The sequence below is a fragment of the Pleurodeles waltl genome, chromosome 6, assembly GCF_031143425.1.
Source record: "Pleurodeles waltl isolate 20211129_DDA chromosome 6, aPleWal1.hap1.20221129, whole genome shotgun sequence".
Taxonomy (NCBI): Eukaryota; Metazoa; Chordata; class Amphibia; order Caudata; family Salamandridae; genus Pleurodeles; species Pleurodeles waltl.
In genome coordinates this window covers 824107266-824130398 of record NC_090445.1, presented here as the reverse complement: position 1 = coordinate 824130398, position 23133 = coordinate 824107266, and the positions used below count along the sequence as shown (strand labels likewise).

Here is a 23133-nt window from a genome sequence, read left to right as displayed (position 1 = left end):
CCAGAACTGATCAATGATTTTCATCTCACATGCTACAACTATGCAGATGACACACAAATACTACTTAAATTAGAATGCCCCAAAAACATTTAAAACTCACAAATCTTCAGTTGCCTCCGAGCTGTTGATCAGTGGATGACCTGGAGACGTCTCAAACTAAATACCTCCAAAACAGAAATACTCATATGTGGTGACTGGAAAAGTTATGACCCTCTATGCGTCTGGCCTGACGATCTTGGACCACCTCCCCAATTATCCAAGAAAGTTAAAAACCTTGGAATCACCATGCACTCCAAGTTAACTATGAATGCCCAAGTGGACAAATTAGCACAAACAAGCTTCTTCACCTTGAAGACTCTACGACGCATCTTCCCCCACCTAGGATTTCCACACAAGGTGCAAGCTACTATCTCACTTGTACTATCCAAACTGGATTATGCCAACGGCCTCTACCATGGATCATCTCGATCTATTATGAAAAAAGTACAACGTATCCAGAACTCCGCAGCCAGGCTACTATTACATGTAAAGCCACAAGCGCACATCTCCCCTGCCTTGAGAGCATTTCACCGGTTACCCATTGCCAGAAGATGCACTTTCAAGCTGCTTTGTATCACCCACAAAGCTATACATGGAACAGGACCGCTTTTTATCAGAAACAAAATAACCTAATACATCCAACAAAGAAACCTCCGCTCAAGATTGGCAACCCGACTTAGAACACCACCATACAAGAAAAAGACTATAGGTGGTACATCCTTCTCACTTCAAGCAGCCGAACTATGGAATTCATTACCCCCAACTATAAGAGCCACAGATAACTTTCTTGTCTTCAGAAAACTACTCAAGATTTGGCTCTTTCCTTCATAACCACCATATTCATACAACTAATGACTGCATATGGCTATGTTGATAAATATTTTTTCTGATTATGTGTATATTTCTAGTTATGTATAGTTCTTTAGAAAATATGTATTGCTACTATGCCATAACAATAAAATACACACACACTCTTTAAACCTGTCTGACTAAGTATATTTACCCATGGTTCTAATTATGTATTGTACGTACATATATGTGTGTGTGTGTGTGTGTGTGTGTGTGTGTGTGTGTGTGTGTATATATATATATATATATATGTGTTGTTTCTGTGCTTGGCATGTTCGTGGGTCATTGCATGGCCCCTGGGTGGGTTGTTATACTAGATATCTATGAATCCCTGCTCTCATCTTATCACAATTATCTACCGACCATCATATGTGACATATGATGGTCGGTAGATAAGTGACTATCTATCTAGTCTCCATCCCCACTCTGACTCATCTCAAATCCATTCTACTATTTTCATCTCCTAAATAACCCTGCCTGAGCTCTTCCCTCCGCTTCCACATCTAACTCCCAAAACCTCACTCTACTACCATGACCTCCCAAACAACCCTACTAAATTCGCCCTCATTTATTTCACCCTGCTACTATGATCTCCCTAACCCTTCCACAGAATCTTCCCTCCTCCATCCCCCTTTACTCATCCCAAGCCCCTGGGATGAGTAAATGAGGGATATACTCCCAATTAACACTTCTGGATTTCTTTCCTCCTCCACCCCTCCATTACTCCTGTCAATCTAACTAACAAACTCTCATATCCACGGCTCAAATTAACTCAAATACTAAAACTGTACTCATATTTCCCGATACTAATCCATGACTAATTCTTGTTGGGTTACGGAGTAGCGTGCTACTCACCGAAAAGCGCTTCGACGCCTCGTCAGGGGTAGTAAGCGCTATATAAATACTATTACAATACAATACAATACCAATATCTAAATCTGGCCCTTTGTGTAGCCGTTTGCACTTAATGTATGCTTTGTAGACTTTGTCAGGCTGCCTGTGTCATTGCAGCTGTATATCACCCAGTTTTAGCAAGTGGTACACACTGTCCTCTGCACCTGTTCCAAGAATATTTGTAGTGCTAGAGGCAATTAAATTCCTTATGTTTAATTTTGCAGCTGCTCTCAGGATGCGTATCCAGTGTTGAAGATCATGGCTACCTGATAGACATTGGAGTTGGAGGAAATAAAGCCTTTCTACCTCGCCAGAAGGCTCAAAACTACATTAAACAGTCAAACAAAGGTAATGTATGATTATAAACTATTTACTTGGGGATCCCTGTGAATGCCCCATTAAGATCCGTGGTTACATCCTACAGATGCAAACCACTGAGGCTGCCTCGGCGCCCATGTTTTTAAAATTTGCATGAAAGGATTTCATTTAGGTAGTTCTCTCATCGTTCATAGTATCATCTGAAGCTGTCCTATATATCTCATATAAGTGTGTTACTGGATAATCATTTTAATGTACTTATCCATGTGCATAATGTAGGAAGCTGGCCTGGTGTGTGGTGAGCACTTATGGTGCTATCACCTTATACCAGACCCAGGTATCCCTTATAAGTGAGGTGTAGACCTCATCTAGGAAGCCAGGGCTCTCTAGAGGTAGCTGTGGATGAGCAGCCAAAATGTATCTAGGAAAAATGCAAAGCTTATGCAATACCATTATAGTCGCACAGCACTTACACATATGAAAGAACCACACAGTGTTAGAAAAATAAAGGTACTTTATTATGGTAACACAAATACTAAAATACTGTATAGGCAATATTCTACTAACTAGTGAGTAAGCACACCATTATATACACACTAGCAATCAGGAATTGGCATAGAAAGCAATAGAAAAAAGTGAAATAACAGTAAATAATAGAGACTCTAGGGGGAGACCAAACCAAATACTAAAAAAAAAGGCATGCAGAAAGTAGGCCCCCACCCCAGGAAGTGGAATCTGTAGAGGGGAGCAAGAGGAATTAGGAACCTCAAAAGGTAAGTACCAGAGTGCCCCCCAGTGACCAGGAAAGTAGAGGTAAAGGTAAGTACCTGTTTTTTTCCCAAGCCCACAGGTAAACTTTGTAAAAGGACTGTGCAAGACCCAAACAAGACTGGAAGAAACAGAAGATTGATCCTGACAGAAGAGGACCTGCAAATGAAGGGGACCAAGTCCAATTCCAGTTGGATTGTCCAGTTGGGGCAGGAGCCACTACCTACCCTTCGGGAGATGCAGGACTAGGTCGACAGTGAAGACCAGAAGTGATGCAGTAGATTTCCCACGTCGGAAGAAGAGTTGCAGTCTGGCAGTGATGTAGAAAAACCAACAACAAGCCTTGGCAAAGGCAAGAGTTGCAGAAGACAAGTCGCAGAGCTTCTGGGGACCAGGAAGGTCTGAGGCGACTCAACCCAAGGAGGGGAGCCCCGGCGACCCTCGGCAGTGAAGAGAGCCAGAAGTCGTGGATGCAGCCCCCACAGGAAACGCACAGGAGTCTCAGTGAGGCCCACTCAGCATACTTGGAGAGGAGTCCCACTTCGCTTGAGCATCAAGGCGGAGACCATGCCTTGCAGGGAAGAGTGCTGGAGGCCGGGGTTACACAGAGCCTGAATATCCCTGGGAAGAAGAGCCAGAGCCTTGGTAGCTGCAAGAGTCTTGGTGCACAGGGCTACTCTCCTGAAAAGAGAGGAAAAGACTCACCACATCCCTGTTGGACAACTAGTAGAGGGGACGACTCCAGACCACCACCTGTGTTGCAGGATCCATGCAGAGTTGCAAGAGAGGATCCACGTGGCCAGTCGTCTATGCAGTTGGTATCTGCAGGTGCAGGGGAATGACTCCTTCTATCCAAGGGGAATTCCTTCTTCCTTCTTGCTTCTTGCTGCCCTCAGAGGATGCACACCTGCGGAAATGTTGCAGTTGCTGGGAGGAGCCAGAGAAACAATGTTTCAGAGCAAAGTCGTCGCTGGAGCTGCAGATTGTCAGTTCCTGTCAATTCCAGTTGCGGTTCCAATGGCCAGAAGTCAAAGTAAATATTGCAAAGGAGTCCAGCTGGAATCTTGCATGTTGAATCTGAGGACCCACCCAAGTGGGAGACCCTAAATAGCCCTGGAAGAGGGGTGGGGGGATTGGTCACCTAGCAAGGTGGCCACTTATCGGGAAGGGGCTGTGACGTCACTTGCCTGACCTGGCCACTCAGATGCTCCCAGAGGCCTCGGCTCATCTTAGATCCAAGATGTCAGAATCCAGTGGCCACCTGGAGGAGCTCTGGTCACCACCCCAGGGGTGGTGATGGACAAGGGAGTGGCGACTCCCCTTTTTATTCTCCAGTTTCACGCCAGAGCAGGAACCAGAGGTCCCTGGACTGGTGCAAACTGGTTTATGCAAGGAGAGCACCAAATGTGTCCTTAAAAGCATAACAGTGGCTTGGGGAGGGGGCTACTCCTCCCAAGCCATGCAAACTTATTTCCAAGGGAGAGGGTGTTATCTCCCTCTCCCAAAGGAATTCCTTTGTTCTGCCTTCCTGGGCTTGATCAGATCAATAGAGTGGGCAGAAACCTGTCTGTAGGATGGCAGCAGTGCGGGCCACTTAGGAAAACTATGCAAACTGGTAGGAGCAAAGCTGGGGATACTCTAAGGATCCCCCAGAATGAATGGAATTATACAACCAGTACTGGCAACATTTTTGGGGTATGATTCTGACATGTTTAATACCAAACATGCCCAGGTTCAGAGCTACCATTGTGTAGCTGTCACACTCACGAAGTCAAGGAAAATGGAGCTTGAGTTCGTGAGGGCACCTCTGCTCATGCAGGGGTGCCCTCACACGCAGGTACCTTCACCCTGCCGTCTGGGCTAGGAGGGTCTGCCATAGTGGTGACTTACAGTGACCTGGTGCAGTGACTTTTAGTGAAAGGGTGCAGGCACCTTTTTGCGCAGGCTGTAATGGCAGGCCTGCAGGCACGTTTTGCATGAGCTCCAATGGGTGGCATAATACTTGCTGCAGCCCATGGGGAACCCCTGGTGCCCCAATGCCCTAGGTAGCATATACTAGGGACTTACATGGGGGCACTAGTATGCCAATTGTGGGGTGCCAAAGTCAGGAACAACCAAATTCAGAGCGAGAGAGGGCACAGTTACTGGGGTCCTGGTTAGCAGGATCCCAGTGAACACAGTCAGAGAAACACTGACAGCAGCCAAAAGGTGGGGGTAACCATGACAAAAAGAGGGGTACCTTCTTACACATAAGTTGTGTTTTCTAAACATTAACCAAACACCGTTGACTACATATTTCGCTGAAGTTGTAATTCATGGTCGATGGTAATTGCACTGTTCAAATTTTCTGCCTTAGGCTTCATTGGAGAAGGGGGTGCCCCGTTTCCAGTCTGCCAGCAGGTAAGTACCCGCGTCTTCGGAGGGCAGACCAGGGGGGGTTTGTAGGGCACTGGGGGGGGACACAAGTCAGAACAGAAAGTACACCCTCAGCAGCACGGGGCGGCCGGGTGCAGTGTGCAAACAAGCGTCGGGTTAGCAATAGAAATCAATGGGAGACCAAGGGGTCTCTTCAGCGATGCAGGCAGGCAAGGGGGGGGCTCCTCTGGGTAGCCACCACCTGGGCAAGGGAGAGGGCCTCCTGGGGCTCACTCCTGCACTGGAGTTCAGATCCTTCAGGTCCTGGGGGCTGCGGGTGCAGAGTCTTTTCCAGGCGTCGGGATCTGAGGAACAGGCAGTCGCGGTCAGTGGGAGCCTCGGGATTCCCTCTGCAGGCGTTGCTGTGGGGGCTCAGGGGGGCAACTCTGGCTACTCACGGTCTCGCAGTCGCCGGGGAGTCCTCACTGAAGTGTTTGTTCTCCACAAGTCGAGCCCGGGGCGTCGGGTGCAGAGTAGCAAGTCTCACGTTTCCGGCGGGAAACGCAAGTTGTTTCAAAGTTGCTCCTTTGTAACAAAGTTGTAGTCTTGGGTGAACAGAGCCGCTGTCCTCTGGAGTTCTTGGTCCTTCTAGAGCAGGGCAGTCCTCTGAGGATTCAGAGGTCGCTGGTCCCTGGGGAAAGCGTCGCTGGAGCAGTGTCTTTAGAAGTGGGGAGACAGGCCGGTAGAGCTGGGGCCAAAGCAGTTGGTGTCTCCGTCTTCTCTGCAGGGTTTTTCAGCTTAGCAGTCCTCTTCTTCTTAGGTTGCAGGAATCTGAGTTCCTAGGTTCTGGGTAGCCCCTAAATACAGAATTTAGGGGTGTGTTTAGGTCTGAGAGTGGCTACACCCTCTTTGTGCCTCCTCCCAAGGAGAGGGGGTCACATTCCTATCCCTATTGGGGGAATCCTCCATCTGCAAGATGGAGGATTTCTAAAAGACAGTCACCTCAGCTCAGGTTGCCTTAGGGGCTGTCCTGACTGGCCAGTGACTCCTCCTTGTTTTTCTCATTATCTCCTCCGGCCTTGCCGCCAAAAGTGGGGCCGTGGCCGGAGGGGGCGGGCAACTCCACTAGCTGGAATGTCCTGGGGTGCTGTAACAAAGGGGGTGAGCCTTTGAGGCTCACCGCCAGGTGTTAAAGTTCCTGCAAGGGGGAGGTGATAAGTATCTCCACCCAGTACAGGCTTTGTCACTAGCTACAGAGTGACAAAGGCACTCTCCCCATGTGGCCAGCAACATGTCTCGAGTGTGGCAGGCTGCTAAAACCAGTCAGCCTACACGGGTAGTTGGTTAAGGTTTCAAGGGGCACCTCTAAGGTGCCCTCTGGGGTGTATGTTACAATAAAATGTACACTGGCATCAGTGTGCATTTATTGTGCTGAGAAGTTTGATACCAAACTTCCCAGTTTTCAGTGTAGCCATTATGGTGCTGTGGAGTTCGTGTTTGACAGACTCCCAGACCATATACTCTTATGGCTACCCTGTACTTACAATGTCTAAGGTTTGGCTTAGACACTGTAGGGGCACAGTGCTCATGCACTTGTGCCCTCACCTATGGTATAGTGCACCCTGCCTTAGGGCTGTAAGGCCTGCTAGAGGGGTGACTTATCTATACTGCATAGGCAGTGTGAGGTTGGCATGGCACCCTGAGGGGAGTGCCATGTCGACGTACTCGTTTTGTCCTCACCAGCACACACAAGCTGACAAGCAGTGTGTCTGTGCTGAGTGAGGGGTCCCCAGGGTGGCATAAGACATGCTGCAGCCCTTTAGAGACCATCCCTGGCATCAGGGCCCGTGGTACCAGGGGTACCAGTTACAAGGGACTTACCTGGATGCGCGGGTGTGCCAATTGTGGAAACAAAAGTACAGGTTAGGGAAAGAGCACTGGTGCTGGGGCCTGGTTAGCAGGCCTCAGCACACTTTCAAATCGAAACTTAGCATCAGCAAAGACAAAAAGTCAGGGGGTAACCAGGCCAAGGAGGCATTTCCTTACATGCATGAATAGATTAAACTTTAAAGATATTTGGACAAATAATTTGTGGACTTCTGTGGATTCTGGCCTTTTCTTCCGTCATCCATTTCGGGAGCACGGATCTGAAGGCAGATCTGTGAGACCAAAGTTTTCTGATTTGTTGGCCTCAACATTGATCTGACAATTTTGCAATCTGCTTTGCAGGATTGGGGACTCTGTCCTGACTTCATGAAAAATAATTTGAAAGGGTTTATAATGGGTCAGCGTGAGCACACCAAGACTCTCAGACCCATGTGTGGTGGGGGGGGGGGGGAGGGCAGGGGGATTAAGGGACTCTCTGAAAATATAATTACTATAATGATTGTTATTGCTCGATTTGTAAATCCTAGACCACTTTCTATGTTCCGGGGAGGCTCTGGCCCGTGAGGATTTGTGAATCCAGCATAAGAATCTAGTGAAATTATGGGGGTGAGTATTTAGTGCCTTCTTTGCTGCAGTTGGACAGCGTGCTCTGTAGGTGTTGCCGTCTCGTGGGGAGATAGGTGCAGGACCTGACCTCCAGACAGGCCCTGTGTCCAACCCCTGTTTTGCACAGGCAAAGGCCGTTTTCAGCATGGTTTGGCTGCCTGTAGAAGGTTGGGAACAAGCTCAGCCTTGTACGCAACCTATGGCTGAAGGCTGACTCGTTTCTGGATGGTTGTTTACGGAAGGTAGGGTGCAGGGCCAGGAGGTCTTGCCTTATTACCAACACTATTACTAACAACAGAAGGCTAGAAGTCTCTGCATCATGTGTTACCTATTACTGGAAATGTAGGGCCTTGGCGTAGGGCATCCCATTTGGCAAAATCTGCTGCGAACGGCCAAAGACAATGAGCAGTAGGCGTTGGCTGCCTGTGGACAGTGGAACCACAGGGCATGGTTGTTGGCCACCTGTGGAGAGTTGCGCACAGTGCCTGGCCGGAGCTCGGGTCCTGTGGTAAAACACCTGGCCACTTGCAGAGGGTGAGTGCGCATGACCTGACCAAAGGCCAGGCCTTGCACTGAACTCTGCAGCACATGGCCAAATTATTGAGCAACAAGAGTTGGCCCTTCACTGGGGTTTGGGCACAGAACTCTTCGATGTGGTAAAAATCTCAAAAAATCTATGAAAAGATAAAGGGATCCAGTGAAGCTATGGCTAGCTTTGTTTATAACACTGCATCATATGCACACAGTAACTTCCAAGCCAGAAATATTACTTAAGACCTCACAATAGTTACACAATAAATATCAGGACCTTGCTCTTGTGCTAGTTATTGATTGTGCTCCTAACAATGACATACAAATGTGATTAATTTTAGTTTTAATCTTTATGCATAACTATACTTTGTGTGTTTTTGGATTCTTTTTTTTTTTAGCTGAATTTCCAAAGTTATTTAACCCTTCGTTGAGAGGTTATACCAACCAAAGCTTTCCATAACATCACTTTGTTTTGTTCAGTAAGTGTGTGTGTATAGATGTATATTTTCAGACAGTTCTCATACAGAGGGTAACAATAAATGGCATAAAGACATGCATCATAGGTGAAGGAATTTTACATCACAGAATGTGGTGTTAGAAGAGTTGAGAGACGTAGATGCTTACTTAAACTGGTGGAGAGTGGACAGAGCAACTGACCTGCAGCACTTGTTCCTAGATGGGTGCATACATAGACAACTTGTGTAGTATCCTTTCTTTGATTTATATGTGGAGTTCTAAATGCTAGGACATCACTACATTTAGTCCAGTGCCAACCTGAATTGACCTATTTCTTGGCAAAATGGCACAGTTTTTCTTTAAATTCATTGCCTTGGTGATCGCAGTCACAGGTTTTCGATAAGTGATGTGCTGGGAGTCGAACAAATGTAGGCCCCTTAGTATGCGAGCAGTATGATGAAAGTAACAGCTTCATGTCAACAAACTTATACAAGTGACAGGAATATTCTAATAGGCATGAAAGACAGATGCACAATAGAACCAGTGCTTACAGATAGGTACAGAATGTTTTTTCAAAGGAAGCTTAGTTGACCATATGCAGTCTGAGACTTCTTGATCACAGGTTCATTAAAGGAGAAGTATGATTTAGTGTAAAGGTGTAGCTCATTGTGAGCAGGATGAGGCAAAGCGACCTTTGCCAGGCTTGCATGCTAGGATTGGGTTTGTGTTTTAGATTTCCATTGTGGTAGGAGTGCAGGATCTTATTTTGTGTGAGTTTTCAAGTAGACTGTGTGTGTTTGAATCTTGTTGGGGCAGCTTTGTAGGTAGTTACCAATAACCAACGTCCAATATCATTGACTGACAACAAATAAAGGTAAACTTACATATTGATAGATGGTGATATTCTGTTTTGCCTCAAGACTTAAATTTGTATTCTGAAAATTATTTGTAAAATAATGCAATGGAGCTAGCTGCAAGTTGCATGGAGTGGGATAGCAGTAGGAGAAAACGGTGTGGGACAATAGTAGGAGAAAACTGCTACAATTCTCTACACGCTCTACTTTAAATTTGCAAGAAAACAGATGGTGTTGAGTATCGGTATGGCCTGGTGATCTACAATGTTGTACTCTGACATTTTGAGGAAAACAAGCAGCTGTGGGTCTCCCTCTTCTTGAGTTTGAATGACATCATTGCTTACCGGGCTTGTCACTGATTTAGTGTTTCTGATTTCAAGGAATCCTTTGTAATAAAGTGAATCCACACCAGATGAAGATATGTGGTAGGAGGTATTTATTACAGCCTCAACCAACAGCCAGCATATCAACTGTCATGCAGAGAACCCTGCATCACAGAACCTCAGAACAAGCTGGTTCCATGCCCAGTGTTCTGGCATGGAGCCATGTTACATCATTACACTTCTTCCTCGTTACATTAGTACAGAAGTAACATGACAACAAAAACACATTTGAACAGAAAGAAAAAGAGGGTAGAAAGAACTACACAAAATCACACAAATGTAAAGGAAACCTGCGTGTTCTGACACTCCTACGAGTATGATCAGACCTTAAATCAATGTCAGAGGGAAAACGATAAGAAGTATCATCTCTCCTGTCGGCCACACCACACCCCCCAAAATGTGCTACACGACTATGATTCCAGATGCGACCATCATCCGTCTTGACAGCCTTTTTAAACAGCTTAATGATAGTTTTTGGAGAGGTATATTTTGACCAATTTTGACACCCAACAGGAGCTTTGACCTTTACTTTATCTCCAACCTCAAAATTTGTAACTTTCGCATTATTCCTTTTATCAACATAAATCTTCCTTTTGCTTTGCAGAGACACTTCTTTGTCTCTCCATTCCCCAATACCATTGTTTTTCAAACCCTTCCCAGCAACCATCCAGCCAGGACACAAACAAGTATTTGGAGACCTTCCCCTGAGCAGTTCAAAAGGAGTCTTCCCCGTTGATGCATGAGGAGTGTACCTGTAAGCTGTTATACGACCCTGCAGTTCTTTTCTCCAATCTAAACAGTTTACCTTTGCTAATTGTATACTCTCTTTTAAAGTCCTGTTAAATCTCTCCAAAGCACCATTCGCCTCGGGATGATATAACGCAATTTTTTTATGTACAATTCCACATTTTACAAAATACTCCTCCATCTGAGCAGAACAGAACTGCGGACCATTGTCAGAAAGAATAGAGTTAGGAAAACTCTCGCGTTTGAACACAGATTCTAAAAAACTGATCAGATTGAGAAGTGATCTCTCTCACCAAACTCACCTCCACCCATCGTGAATACAAATCCAGCAACACCAACAGGTAAGGAGTCTGATGTTCTCCATGCAATGGCCCCACAATATCGATAGCTAATTCATCCCATGGACTTTTTGGTAAACTTCTACAAACCATAGGTGAACATCTTGGTTTGAGCACCTTATCACTAGCTTGACAAGGTGTACACTCCCTAACAGTACGTTCCACCATCAAATCTAATCCAGGCCACCAGAAATCCTGACGGATGCGCTCTTTGGTTTTAGAAATGCCCATATGCCCTTCATGAGCCATGTTCACGATGACTTCTCTCAAACTCAATGGGGGAATCATTCTTGTGCCCCTCATTAGAATACCATCAACAACGGCTAACTCATTCGCAACTAACGACCAAGGTTTAACCAGACTTCGAGACTTATGCTGTTCCAAAAGAGACATCACAGAACACAATTCACTATCCTTTTGCAACTCATCCCTCCATTCATCTTCCTTTACAGCCCCCAGCGTAACATCACAAACTCTTATGCCACACTCAGCATCACATTGATCATTTTCATCCTGAGATTTATCATTCCCTACCACCTCCACCAATCTCGACAGACAATCTGCCGTTACATTTGTCTTTCCCGGAATGTATTCAAACATGAAGTTATACTCCTGTAAGGAAATGACCCATCTCCTGATCCTCGAGGAAATTGAGTCCAAACCCTTCTTCTCAAAAATTTCTTTCAGGGGTTTATGATCAGACCTGACTACGAAAGAAGATCCCCACACAAATTTTCTGAACTTGTTTATGGCCCAGAAAATTGCCAACGCTTCCTTCTCTATAACAGAATACCCTATCTCTGCCCCTTTCAAGCATCTTGAAGCACAAGCTATTAGCACCTCTTGGCCCTTCCTGATCTGAAAAAGAAGAGCACCCAGCACCTTTATACTCGCATCAGTAACAATGAAAGTGGTATTCCCAGGTACAAAAGCTTGTAAGTTTGGTGCATTCCTGAGATCATTTTTTACTTGTTTAAATTCTGTACCACACTCTTCCGTCCAAACAAACTCTGCATTCTTACACATCAACTTCCTTAGATTTACTGTCTTATCTGCAAAATTTCGTATAAATTTGTTATAAAATTCTGCCATACCTAAGAATGAAGAAACCTCATCTTTTGTACACGGTTCTTTTAACATTTCGATAGTGTCCACCAAATCCTTTTTAGGACTCACCCCCTGCCGTGAAATATGATGACCCAAATAGTCCAGTTCAGTGACTCCAAATTTACATTTGCTTCGCCTAAGAGATAACCCAGCATCAAGCATCATTTTAAGCACAGCATGCACCCTCTCATCATGTTCTCTCACGTCTCTCCCACATATTAATACATCGTCCTGGTAGCACTTTACGCCTGAAATGCCTTTAAAAATATCTTCCGTAATCCTCTGGAATACTGAGGCCGCAGAAACCAGCCCAAACGGCATACGCAAAAACTTGAAGGCCCCCATTGGCGTAATAAAAGCCGTTAATTCTTGACACTCTTTACTCAACGGAACCTGATGGTATGCTGATGCCATATCCAGAGTGGTAAAATAACCAGCACCATCCAACGATGATACTAATCCTCAATATTGGGAAGTGGGAACTTGTCAACCACCACTTCTTTATTTAAGGCACGAAGATCCACACATAGACGGATTTCATTATTTGGTTTACGTGCCACAACAATGGGAGCTAACCACTCCGTTGCCTCTACAGGCTGTATAACACCAGTGGACAACAATTTATCTATCTCTTTTTGTACCGTGTCTTGGACACAAATGGGAATGCGTCTAACTTTTGCCACAACTGGTACTGCGCCCTGTTTCAACTTAATATGGTGATTGTACCCCTTTAAACACCCCAAGGTGTCACTGAACAATTCACCAAAAGCTCTCACAAACTTGTTTTCGTCACCCTCAATAGATTGTACCTGAACAGATGGATGTGCATTAGGATTGAGAATGACACCCAAACGTGCTTGATGACTCCAGCTCAACAAATTATCACCCCTCTCAGCAACATAAATCCTAGCATCAGTGAACCTACCATTGTACTCAATGCAGTCATCAAAATAACCTAATAACTTAATTGGCAACCCACCATAACCCGTAGGTTTAATATTAGGTTTGAACAGTTTCTTCCTTCCTTGAAAATTCTTCATAAAAAGATCCTTTGAGAGAAACGTGATGTGAGAGCACGAATCAAATTTCATTTTGACTCTAACATCCCCCACCAAAACCCATTCAGAGGGATGTTCCACCTCACTCTCACTAACTTGAAAACTGACTTCCTTTATTTCTGATCTAGAATCTCTCCTATTCCTCATCCTACAATTTTTCCCAAAATGTCCTCTTTTTCCGCAAACATTACAAGTAATCCTATTAGCAGGACACTCACTTGAATTAGCCATGTGTCCAAATCTTCCACATCTGTAGCAATTTCCTTGAAAAGGTGTTGCAAACCTCCTATTCCCCTGTGTCTTTTCTGCACTATTTTCAATTACAACACCTTTCTCATGGACACCCTCATACTTTTTTTTCTTCTCATCTTTTTGTATGACTTGACACTCCACTTCTTGTGCTTTTACACTGACCTTGTCTTCTTTATGTGCTTTACTTAGTTCTCCAACACACTTCAACATATGCTCTACCCTTTTTGCAATACTAACAACCTCATCCAACGGTGGCTCGTCCTTTAGCCAGAGTTCTTCCCTCACTTTATCACTGCAACACCTCAGCACAAACTGATCTCTAATCCTTTCTTCTACCAACGCCCCAAATTTACAACTTGAAGCCAACTTCCGTAACGCCGTAATATATTCAACACTCTCCTCTTTCCCTTGCTCCCGCAAACCAAAATGGTACCTTTCCATAATAGTACTAATCTTTGGCAAGTAATGTAAATCTAGTTGTCTTGCACATATTTCATATTCATTCAACCCCCTCTGATCAGCTTGCGACAATGGAGGTAGATTTTCCAACACCTCCTGTCCTTCACCCCCTAAACAATGTAACAAAAGTGCCTGCTTCCTTTCACCACTCAAATTCGTACCACACACCCTGGCATAATTCTCAAAAATCTTTTTCCATTTCTTCCACTTAATAACCGGTTCTCCTGGATCTGACAAGAAAAACGGCGGCGCCATAACATTCTGCATACTCACAAGAGGTGTAAAACACTTCTTCCCCACAATATATTCCAAACCCTACTAGTTGCTAAAAGTACTTAAAGTCCAAAAGGTTTCCCAGTCACCGTATGTCCCAGCACAATGCCGCTATATCAAACACGGGTCTTCAGGTGTGTTTGTCACCGCAGAGACGACCTTTTCAGTTTACTTCATTTTACAACGCCCAGTACTTGTATTCCACAAGTGCAATAAAGTTTCCAAAGAAATGTATATTCCCGTGACCACAAACCAATATAGTGATCCTTATCCAGTCTCCGTCTAAGTTTCAACTTCCAATAGACCGTCGATGTTCTTCTTCGATGTCCTCCAACAATTGCGCTGTAAAAAATTTTTTTTTTTAAAAATAAAAAAAAATTCCTTCTTCCTCATCTAAGATGGCCGTCACGAAACATTTAGTCCGTTTTCTTCAGGCAGTTGGGCTTGCTTTCTCTTTGAGCAATCTCGGATCGTTTTCCTCACTCAAAATGGCCGCAACCAAACATCCAGTCTATTTTCTTCAGTCAATCTGGCTTGTTTTTCTCCTTTCACCACACTCAAGATGGCCGCCAACAATTCCCACAGCTTACAGTCCTTTTTCAATTGCTCACTGACCTTCTGACGTCGTAAAGCATCCAGAGACCACTTTGATCCTTAGTAAATGCTCAAACAGCTTTCCACAAAGCCCCTACAACTGCAATTTCACACTTTTCTAAGCTAGAACATGCTGCAAGACGCTCAATCCTCTCCCAGCACGTCTCTGTAAGTTATCTCAGTTTTTCTCTTAAATAATCCAAGCTCTTCCTTCTTTGTTGTTGTTGAGGCTGTCCCTTCCTCTGGGTTCCTTTTTATCCCACTTTCGTCACCAGTGTAATAATGTGAATCCACACCAGATGAAGATATGTGGTAGGAGGTATTTATTACAGCCTCAACCAACAGCCAGCATATCAACTGTCATGCAGAGAACCCTGCATCACAGAACCTCAGAACAAGCTGGTTCCATGCCCAGTGTTCTGGCATGGAGCCATGTTACATCATTACATCCTTATTGGTAGAAGTGGTGGAACTAGCTAGTTTTTACTTCCAGTTTATAGTGCAGTCCCACTTTTAGGTATTTTGTCTGGTAAAGACAAGGGCATCAATAGATCTGTCTTGGTTACGAGGGGGAATCAGATCTGTTTTTAGTGAAAAGGCAAAAGTTCTGTGTAGCGAGTCATGAGTCGGTTATGTTGAGGAAGGGAATTCTTTAAAAGTAGTGAATCCTGGAGAGGGGGGGGGGGGATGTTATCCTTGTGAGAGGTGAATTTGGACAAATTAATGTTGCTGATGAGGTTGTCTATGCTTGGATAAATTATTAAATTGCATTTGGAATGTGTCACAGGAAACTTGGAAGTGAATGGTTTATTTTGTGTTGAATGGTGGCAATTTTATTACCAAATAAAATGGTTTTATACATAGAATGTTGTATCTCTTTGTTTTCTGAGCTCTGGAGATCAAATGTTTTAATATTATTGAATGTAGTGGTACCCAGATTACCAACCTGTGAAAGCTGGAAGGCTGTGTGACCTTGATGGGATTCAAACCTATGGTTTGATGATCACAGTTGATGTCAGTGACCATTATTAACTCCCCGAGACAATGTTGGTTGATACGTTTGTGTGAGATGAGAAATGTGTTCGAGTCCTGATGCAGTACATTGCAGAGTTTAGATAGAAATGTTTTGTGCCTTTGGTGATTAAGTGAAATGTGTGCTTCTCAGAAGGAAGTATGTGTGAGTCTGAGCATTCTAGAAACTGGGTTTTAATTTTTAGGCATCTATTGATTTGTGCTGCTGTCTTGACTTCCCTGAGCTTAAGGCACTTATAAGGAGGGTGTCGGAAAATAACTTAGCACATTTTGTTAGTGATTTTCATTTTTATGGACTTTTGTTGGCATTTGAGAAATGTTGTTTGGGATGGCGTGGTGGTCTGATCAAATGCAGTGGGAGAGAATCCAGATTGGAGAGAGCCGGGGAGTCCGAGATAACCAAGTTCATTGTACTATCCTTGTGAATGGGTGCGTCATAAGTAGCATGAGCACTCAGGAGGTGATAAGTTAAATGAAAGGATATAGTGGCGTTTCTCAGGTGACTGAACTCTATAGGTAAGTTGCTAATGATTGTGCCTATTACAGTTTCCACAGGACCTGAGCACAGTACATTGTCATATAGAGATTTACTGCTTTCATGTTCTCTAGTTATTCTTCCTTGAGGAAACCCACTGCCATCGATCCCACTACTGATCTGATATAAAATGTTCTGCAAGCTGCTGGCTCTCTTGCTATGAAAATAGTGTTTATTTCCACGGCATTTTGCTCAGATAATCTTCTAAAGGTTGTTTGTATTTCTCTCAGCTTGGCTTTGGATGAGCTCGCATGTCTTACATTTCAGTATCCTTATTAACTTACAGTCAGGCCCACTGGAATCATGCGGCAAGACAGATCCAAATTATCCAGCAGGGTTGGTTAAATTATGCAGCAAAAACATCAAAAGTTTGTAATAGTATTATTTCATAATTTTTAAACATGGTAACACTGTATGGGCATTCGTTGCACTTCATTAGTACCAGGTTAATAGCCAACTATAGCAATAAGCAACAGAAAACGGAACTAGTCCAGCTTTGGGAAGGGCCTTGTGTAAGGAAATGCCTCCTTGGCATGGTTGCCCCCTGACTTTTTGCCTTTGCTGATGCTATGTTTACAATTGAAAGTGTGCTGAGGCCTGCTAACCAGGCCCCAGCACCAGTGTTCTTTCCCTAACCTGTACTTTTGTATCCACAATTGGCAGACCCTGGCATCCAGATAAGTCCCTTGTAACTGGTACTTCTAGTACCAAGGGCCCTGATGCCAAGGAAGGTCTCTAAGGGCTGCAGCATGTCTTATGCCACCCTGGAGACCTCTCACTCAGCACAGACACACTGCTTACCAGCTTGTGTGTGCTAGTGAGGACAAAACGAGTAAGTCGACATGGCACTCCCCTCAGGGTGCCATGCCAGCCTCTCACTGCCTATGCAGTATAGGTAAGACACCCCTCTAGCAGGCCTCACAGCCCTAAGGCAGGGTGCACTATACCATAGGTGAGGGTACCAGTGCATGAGCATGGTACCCCTACAGTGTCTAAACAAAACCTTAGACATTGTAAGTGCAGGGTAGCCATAAGAGTATATGGTCTGGGAGTTTGTCAAACACGAACTCCACAGCACCATAATGGCTACACTGAAAACTGGGAAGTTTGGTATCAAACTTCTCAGCACAATAAATGCACACTGATGCCAGTGTACATTTTATTGTAAAATACACCACAGAGGGCACCTTAGAGGTGCCCCCTGAAACTTAACCGACTATCTGTGTAAGCTGACTAGTTTTAGCAGCCTGCCACAAACCGAGACATGTTGCTGGCCCCATGGGGAGAGTGCCTTTGTCACTCTGAGGCCAGTAACAAAGCCTGCACTGGGTGGAGATGCTAACACCTCCCCCAGGCAGGAATTGTCACACCTGGCGGTGAGCCTCAAAGGCTCACCTCCTTTGTGCCAACCCAGCAGGACACTCCAGCTAGTGGAGTTGCCCGCCCCCTCCGGCCAGGCCCCACTTTTGGCGGCAAGGTCGGAGAAAATAATGAGAAAAACAAGGAGGAGTCACTGGCCAGTCAGGACAGCCCCTAAGGTGTCCTGAGCTGAGGTGACTCTAACTTTTAGAAATCCTCCATCTTGCAGATGGAGGATTCCCCCAATAGGGTTAGGATTGTGTCCCCCTCCCCTTGGGAGGAGGCACAAAGAGGGTGTAACCACCCTCAGGGCTAGTAGCCATTGGCTACTAACCCCCCAGACCTAAACACGCCCTTAAATTTAGTATTTAAGGGCTACCCTGAACCCTAGAAAATTAGATTCCTGCAACTTCAAGAAGAAGGACTGCCCAGCTGAAAACCCCTGCAGCGGAAGACCAGAAGACGACAACTGCCTTGGCTCCAGAAACTCACCGGCCTGTCTCCTGCCTTGCAAAGATCCTGCTCCAGCGACGCCTTCGAAAGGGACCAGCGACCTCGACATCCTCTGAGGACTGCCCCTGCTTCGAAAAGACAAGAAACTCCCGAGGACAGCGGACCTGCTCCAAGAAAAGCTGCAACTTTGTTTCCAGCAGCTTTAAAGAACCCTGCAAGCTCCCCGCAAGAAGCGTGAGACTTGCAACACTGCACCCGGCGACCCCGACTCGGCTGGTGGCGATCCAACACCTCAGGAGGGACCCCAGGACTACTCTAAGACTGTGAGTACAAAAACCTGTCCCCCCTGAGCCCCCACAGCGCCGCCTGCAGAGAGAATCCCGAGGCTTCCCCTGACCGCGACTCTTTGAATCCTAAGTCCCGACACCTGGGAGAGACCCTGCACCCGCAGCCCCCAGGACCCGAAGGACCGGACTTTCACTGGAGGAGTGACCCCCAGGAGTCCCTCTCCCTTGACCAAGTGGAGGCTTCCCCGAGGAACCCCCCCCTTGCCTTCCTGCAGCGCTGAAGAGATCCCTAGATCTCCCATTGACTTCCATTACAAACCCGACGCTTGTTTCTACACTGCACCCGGCCGCCCCCGCGCTGCTGAGGGTGAAATTTCTGTGTGGGCTTGTGTCCCCCCCGGTGCCCTACAAAACCCCTCTGGTCTGCCCTCCGAAGACGCGGGTACTTACCTACAAGCAGACCGGAACCGGGGCACCCCCTTCTCTCCATTCTAGCCTATGTGTTTTGGGCACCACTTTGAACTCTGCACCTGACCGGCCCTGAGCTGCTGGTGTGGTGACTTTGGGGTTGCTCTGAACCCCCAACGGTGGGCTACCTTGGACCAAGAACTAAGCCCTGTAAGTGTCTTACTTACCTGGTTAACCTAACAAATACTTACCTCCCCTAGGAACTGTGAAAATTGCACTAAGTGTCCACTTTTAAAACAGCTATCTGTGAATAACTTGAAAAGTATACATGCAATTTTGATGATTTGAAGTTCCTAAAGTACTTACCGGCAATACCTTTCGAATGAGATATTACATGTAGAATTTGAACCTGTGGTTCTTAAAATAAACTAAGAAAAGATATTTTTCTATACAAAAACCTATTGGCTGGATTTGTCTCTGAGTGTGTGTACCTCATTTATTGTCTATGTGTATGTACAACAAATGCTTAACACTACTCCTTGGATAAGCCTACTGCTCGACCACACTACCACAAAATAGAGCATTAGTATTATCTCTTTTTGCCACTATCTTACCTCTAAGGGGAACCCTTGGACTCTGTGCATACTATTCCTTACTTTGAAATAGTGCATACAGAGCCAACTTCCTACATTGGTGGATCAGCGGTGGGGTACAAGACTTTGCATTTGCTGGACTACTCAGCCAATACCTGATCACACGACAAATTCCAAAATTGTCATTAGAAATTCATTTTTGCAATTTGAAATTTTTCTAAATTCTTAAAAGTCCTGCTAGGGCCTTGTGTGTTAAGTCCCTGTTTAGCATTGTCTTTTAGAGTTTAAAAGTTTGTTAAAAGTTTGAAATTAGATTCTAGAAACAGTTTTAGATTCTTTAAAAAGTCTTCCAACTCTTAGCAAAATAATGTCTGATACAGAGATGAATGTGGTGGAACTCGACACCACACCTTACCTCCATCTTAAGATGAGGGAGCTAAGGTCTCTCTGTAATATCAAAAAAATAACCATTGGCTCCAGACCTACCAAAATTCAGCTCCAGGAGCTGTTGGCAGAGTTTGAAAAAGCCAACCCCTCTGATGATGACATCACAGAGGAAGAAATTAGTGACTTGGAGGCCAATGTCCCTCCTCCAGTCCTAAATAGGGAGAACAGGACCCCTCAAGTCCTGTCTCCAACTGTGTTAGTCAGAAATAGTGAGTCCCTCACAGGAGGGTCCCACATTTCTGAAATCACTGAGGATGCTCTCAGTGAAGATGACCTCCTGTTAGCCAGGATGGCCAAAAGATTGGCTTTAGAGAGACAGCTCCTAGCCATAGAAAGGGAAAGACAAGAGATGGGCCTAGGACCCATCAATGGTGGCTGCAATATAAATAGGGTCAGAGATTCTCCTGACATGTTAAAAATCCCCAAAGGGATTGTGACAAAATTTGAAGATGGTGATGACATCACCAAGTGGTTCACAGCTTTTGAGAGGGCTTGTGTAACCAGAAAAGTGAACAGATCTCACTGGGGTGCTCTCCTTTGGGAAATGTTCACTGGAAAGTGTAGGGATAGACTCCTCACACTCTCTGGAAAAGATGCAGAATCTTATGACCTCATGAAGGGTACCCTGATTGAGGGCTTTGGATTCTCCACTGAGGAGTACAGGATTAGGTTCAGGGGGGCTCAAAAATCCTCGAGCCAGACCTGGGTTGACTTTGTTGACTACTCAGTGAAAACACTAGATGGTTGGATTCAAGGCAGTGGTGTAAGTAATTATGATGGGCTGTACAATTTATTTGTGAAAGAACACCTGTTAAGTAATTGTTTCAATGATAAACTGCATCAGCATCTGGTAGACCTAGGACCAATTTCTCCCCAAGAATTGGGAAAGAAGGCGGACCATTGGGTCAAGACAAGGGTGTCCAAGACTTCAACAGGGGGTGACCAAAAGAAAGGGGTCACAAAGACTCCCCAGGGGAAGGGTGATGAGACAACCAAAACTAAAAATAGTAAAGAGTCTTCTACAGGCCCCCAAAAACCTGCACAGGAGGGTGGGCCCAGAGCCTCTTCACAAAACAATGGGTACAAGGGTAAAAACTTTGATCCCAAAAAGGCCTGGTGTCATAGCTGTAAACAGCATGGGCACCAAACTGGAGACAAGGCCTGTCCCAAGAAAGGTTCCACTCCAAACTCCCATCCAGGTAACACTGGTATGGCTAGTCTCCAAGTGGGATCAACAGTGTGCCCAGAGCAAATCAGGGTCCACACTGAAGCTATTCTAGTTTCTGAGGGTGGGGTGGATTTAGCCACACTAGCTGTCTGGCCGCCTAACATGCAAAAATACAGACAGCAACTCTTAATTAATGGGACTAGAATAGAGGGCCTGAGGGATACAGGTGCCAGTGTCACCATGGTGACGGAGAAACTGGTTTCCCCTGGCCAATACCTGACTGGAAAAACTTACACAGTCACCAACGCTGACAATCAGAGAAAAGTACATCCCATGGCAATGGTTACTTTAGAATGGGGAGGGGTCAATGGCCTGAAACAGGTGGTGGTCTCCTCAAATATCCCAGTGGACTGTCTGCTTGGAAATGACCTGGAGTCCTCAGCATGGGCTGAGGTAGAACTAAAAACCCATGCAGCAATGCTGGGTATCCCTGAACTGGTGTGTGTGAAAACAAGAGCACAATGCAAGGCACAGGGTGAACAAGTAGAGCTGGAGTCTGGAAGAATGGCCCAGCCTACCAAGAGAACAGGAAAGTCAGTTGGGAAACCAACTACAACACAGCAAAAGAAAGGGAACCTCTCTTCTCAGGAAGAAGTTCTGCCCTCTGAGGGAACTGAGCCTTTGGAGCTTGAACCTTATCAGGTTGAGCTCTTAGGCCCAGGGGGACCCTCAAGGGAAGAGCTGTGTAAGGGACAAGAAACCTGTCCCTCTCTTGAAGGCCTTAGGAGCAAGCTGCTGAAGAGTCCAAGGGCAAGAAAACTGGAACCCATAGGGTCTATTGGGAAGATGGACTCCTGTACACTGAGGCCAGAGACCCCAAACCTGGTGCCACTAGGAGAGTGGTAGTGCCTCAGCTGTTCAGAGAGTTCATCCTAACATTGGCCCATGACATTCCCCTTGCTGGACATTTGGGACAAACCAAGACGTGGGAGAGGTTAGTCAACCACTTCTACTGGCCCAATATGTCCAACATGGTTAAGGAGTTTTGCCTCTCCTGCCCCACCTGCCAAGCCAGTGGTAAGACAGGTGGGCACCCAAAGGCCCCCCTCATTCCACTTCCAGTGGTGGGGGTCCCCTTTGAAAGAGTGGGTGTGGACATAGTTGGTCCACTGGAACCTCCCACAGCCTCAGGAAATATGTATATCCTGGTAGTAGTGGATCATGCTACCAGGTATCCTGAAGCTATTCCCCTTAGGTCAACTACTGCCCCTGCAGTAGCCAAGGCCCTCATTGGTATCTTTACCAGAGTGGGTTTCCCTAAGGAGGTGGTGTCTGACAGAGGTACCAACTTCATGTCAGCATACCTAAAGCACATGTGGAATGAGTGTGGAGTGACTTATAAATTCACTACACCATACCATCCACAAACTAATGGCTTGGTTGAGAGATTCAACAAGACATTAAAAGGCATGATCATGGGGCTCCCAGAAAAACTCAAAAGGAGATGGGATGTCCTCTTGCCATGCCTGCTTTTCGCTTACAGAGAGGTGCCACAGAAGGGAGTAGGATTCTCACCCTTTGAACTTCTGTTTGGTCATCCTGTAAGGGGACTACTTGCCCTTGTTAAAGAAGGCTGGGAGAGACCTCTCCATGAGCCTAAACAGGACATAGTGGACTATGTACTTGGCCTTCGCTCTAGAATGGCAGAGTACATGGAAAAGGCAACCAAAAACCTTGAGGCCAGCCAACAGCTCCAGAAGTTTTGGTATGACCAAAAGGCTGCACTGGTTGAGTTCCAACCAGGGCAGAAAGTCTGGGTTCTGGAGCCTGTGGCTCCCAGGGCACTCCAGGACAAATGGAGTGGCCCTTACCCAGTACTAGAAAGGAAGAGTCAGGTCACCTACCTGGTGGACCTGGGCACAAGCAGGAGCCCCAAGAGGGTGATCCATGTGAACCGCCTTAAGCTCTTCCATGACAGGGCTGATGTGAATCTGTTGATGGTAACAGATGAGGATCAGGAGGCAGAGAGTGAACCTCTCCCTGATCTTCTGTCATCAGACCCAAAAGATGGCACAGTAGATGG

At 45.7% G+C, this 23133-nt stretch overlaps 1 protein-coding gene across 1 annotated transcript in view; it reads left to right on the top strand.

Annotated features, from left to right (window-relative positions):
- The window catches only part of PDCD11 (programmed cell death 11), a 345954-nt gene that overhangs the window by 104100 nt on the left and 218721 nt on the right, over positions 1-23133 (top strand). Inside the window, exon 6 of the mRNA XM_069242225.1 lies at positions 2007-2130. Within this exon, the coding sequence (XP_069098326.1) occupies positions 2007-2130 (124 nt within the window). The remainder of the gene's footprint in view (positions 1-2006; positions 2131-23133) is intronic.